The 3,186-nt window shown below is 33.5% G+C and overlaps 1 protein-coding gene across 1 annotated transcript; it reads right to left on the bottom strand.

The window, feature by feature from the left end:
• On the bottom strand, positions 103–513 carry LOC109130520. Its single transcript, XM_019240125.1, has one exon. The coding sequence runs from the start codon at positions 466–468 to the stop codon at positions 103–105; it is 366 nt and encodes a 121-aa protein (XP_019095670.1). The 5' UTR covers positions 469–513.

The following is a 3,186-nucleotide window of genomic DNA, read 5'->3' as shown; positions in this document are numbered from 1 at the left end:
GGGGGGGGGGGGGGGGGGGGGTATATAACATGTTGAGTTAGCTAAAGTTATTTAATCTTTTTGAAAAATAAAAAGACATATCTGTATATGATAATTTAAACTCTATTTTTTGGTAGGAGGAGCTGAACCGACAATTCTTAAACATTGTTCTTTTAGCATAGGAGGGAAAAATGGATTAAATGAAATTTTTGGTATGCAATTGGCTTCGACATCCAAAAATGTTTTGCAACAAACAAGACCTATGTTACCAAACTTTCTCGTAAATATGGATTGAGAAACCTCTGTAACACATCCAGGAATATCCATCACCACTAACCAACATTTTGTTATACCAGGTAACCCTGGTACACCCGAAATTAGTTGAAATGGAAAAGGAAAAGGAAGAGCCGGAAACTGTGGTAGTTGAGCGTTTACCGAGACCACAACACATAGGGCTGCCAGAAGAAAAAACACATTTTTGATAGACATAATGGGATATTGCACACTGGGAAAGAAAGCCCTTCACAAATATGTTTCTTTATCAAGGTTGGTTTTGATGGATGTACGACTAGTACAATTGTTGTTTATTTATATGGAAAGCAATAAAAGCTACCTATCAATTACGTTGAAGAAACGTTTTTGGATTTTAATTAGTTGATATTAGATTTAATTCAGCCGTTCATTTTATGTTTAACCTACATAGCTAGTCAGATGTTTAATGCTCGATTTGTTATTGATTGATGAACAACAATAAGATATTTGCTTTATTATATGGAGTGAAACGAAACTGTGGTATTAGATCTTGTGTAGCCGTTTTATAAATTTAAGCAGAGTCTCCAGTCGAGCGTGAAACGAGCGACATTAGCGAAAAAACTAAAGCAAATATTTTACTCCCTTTAATTATCGGTATATTTCAAAATTTTAGTCGGTAAATTGGTTTTGTTATTATATTTTTTTTATTTTTTATTTTGAATGTATAATAAGTTCAGTTTTCAAAAGTTCCATACACTTAATGAAGTTTGGTTTAGGGGTGAGATTTTCAATCGTGCCCATATGTTCTCAAAATTATGTGAGGATTAGCTATAGTTTAGCATTAGTATCATGAGAATCAGAAGCTGAACTGTAAACAATCATAAAGCCATATCTGGTTCTTGGTCAAGTACACTTGGAAATATATCGACTTTAAATTTTCTTTCTAGTTTTCTGTTCTATAGACTATATGACAAGAGACCAGAATCACTGTGACTCTTGAGTATTTTCATTTACTTTTTTTTTCTTTGAAATTGCGCTTTATGGTTTTGTTTCTTGTTTACTTTCAAAAAAACTTTCATGCAACTTAGTTAATGAGGTGTCACTTGCTACATCGTAGAATATGATTTTGTAGTCTTGAAAGTGACTAAATATATCATTGCATCTTCTCAAAAAATATATCATTGCATACAATATCATAAAATCAACTTTATTGTTTAGTTAAAATTAAAACAACAATGATTTGACATATAACTACTTAAGAAATCTAATTTGTGGTAGGAGGAATTGCTCCAGCAATTCTTGAGCATTGTTCCTTCAACATAGGAGGAAAAAACGGATTAGTCGGAACTTTCGAGATGCAATTGGCTTCGATTTCCAAAAATGCTTTACAACTCACTGGACCTATGTTACCAAACTTTCTAATGATTATGGATTGAGAAATCTCAGCAATGCATCCAGGAATTAATGTCCCTCAATGTTGGCCAACATTTTGTTATATCAGGTAATCCTGGCATACCAGGTTTGGTAAGAATGGAAGTGGGAATGGGAAACGATAGTGTGGTAGTAGTATTTGAGCATTTACCGAAACCAAAATGCATATAACCGCTACAAGAAAAATCACGTTTTTAATAGCCATGATGAAAAAAATTGGAAGTTTCAAATATAGTGGTACAAATGATTCTTTTCTCGATTATGTTTCTAAATGGTGAAGAATACTAACATCCTTAATTAGTAATTTATACGGGAAGAAATGAACATTGGTATTAGTTGCCGTTTTGAAACGTTTTCAGACTTTTATTAGGTATTTAATTGGGAAAATGTTTACAAAATTCCCGACGTTCAAATTTGAGACGAAAAAAGCATGAACTTTCGAAATGTTATTTTAATCACAAAGTTTGGTTTGACTTTTTGATAAAATAGTAAAGTTTTATTGACTCCGTCATTTCAAGCATTTCTGTTAACGGATTTGATTTTCTGTTAACCATGTTTACACGAATATGTTAGTGTCGTCTGTATGTAAAACTGGGAGTTAAATAACTTTTTGCACGCGAGTTCGACATTAACCAAACCCAAATATTTTGATTTTTTTGAAAAACACATTACCTGGGATTCGAACTCGAGACCCTAGAGACATAAAGATAAAAAAGTAACCAACTACGCCAAACTAGTTTGGTAAAATTTACTGAAACATATATAAATATATACGCGAAAATAAAGCTATGGATCTGAAAATCAAGTTTATTTAAGAGAACAACGACCCAAAAACGCAACCGGCGGATCAAGCTGCGGCAGCGAATATATTCACCGAAAAATCTAATTCCCACTGAAGCTTTATCCAACGGAGGAAGCAACGTCTTATGTTCTCTCGAGGAGCAAGTTGTGGGTCGTTATTGACGGATCCTTGCGGCGAAGAAGGGTTCTGATGCGGCGGATATGGTTGGGCGGGGAAGAAGTTAAAAAATACATATCAAACACGATATAATAGTGTGTGTTTCATTAACTTGCAAGGAATGTTCCTAGAGTAGTTGGTTATACTTAGTCGTTTGCGTCTCTGTGGTCTCGGGTTCGAATCCTTGAGTTATATTTTATTTTTTAAAAAATTGGCCCAGATAGAGTTGAACCCGGGAGCAGATGGAAAGCAAACTCCCGCAGATGCCACTGGACCACGTAATACTTTCAATTTATATATGTAAACAAACTATATATCTTGTTTTTGACTAAACGGAGATGGTTAACATAAAATTAAATCCGTTAAGGAAAACTTAACGGCGTGCTTGAAAAGGCCGAGTCAACGAAACTTTACTATTTTATCAAAAAATCAAACCAAATTTTGTGATTAAAATGACATTTCGAAAATTCATGCTTTTTTCGTCTCAAATTTGAAAGTTGGGAATTTTTTTTGACATTTTTCCCGTATTTAATTGGCAGTTTCGTTTTTTTTTTTTTTTTTTTTTT

Source organism: Camelina sativa, chromosome 18, assembly GCF_000633955.1.
Source record: "Camelina sativa cultivar DH55 chromosome 18, Cs, whole genome shotgun sequence".
Lineage (NCBI taxonomy): Eukaryota > Viridiplantae > Streptophyta > Magnoliopsida > Brassicales > Brassicaceae > Camelina > Camelina sativa.
This window is presented reverse-complemented; position numbering and strand designations above follow the sequence as displayed.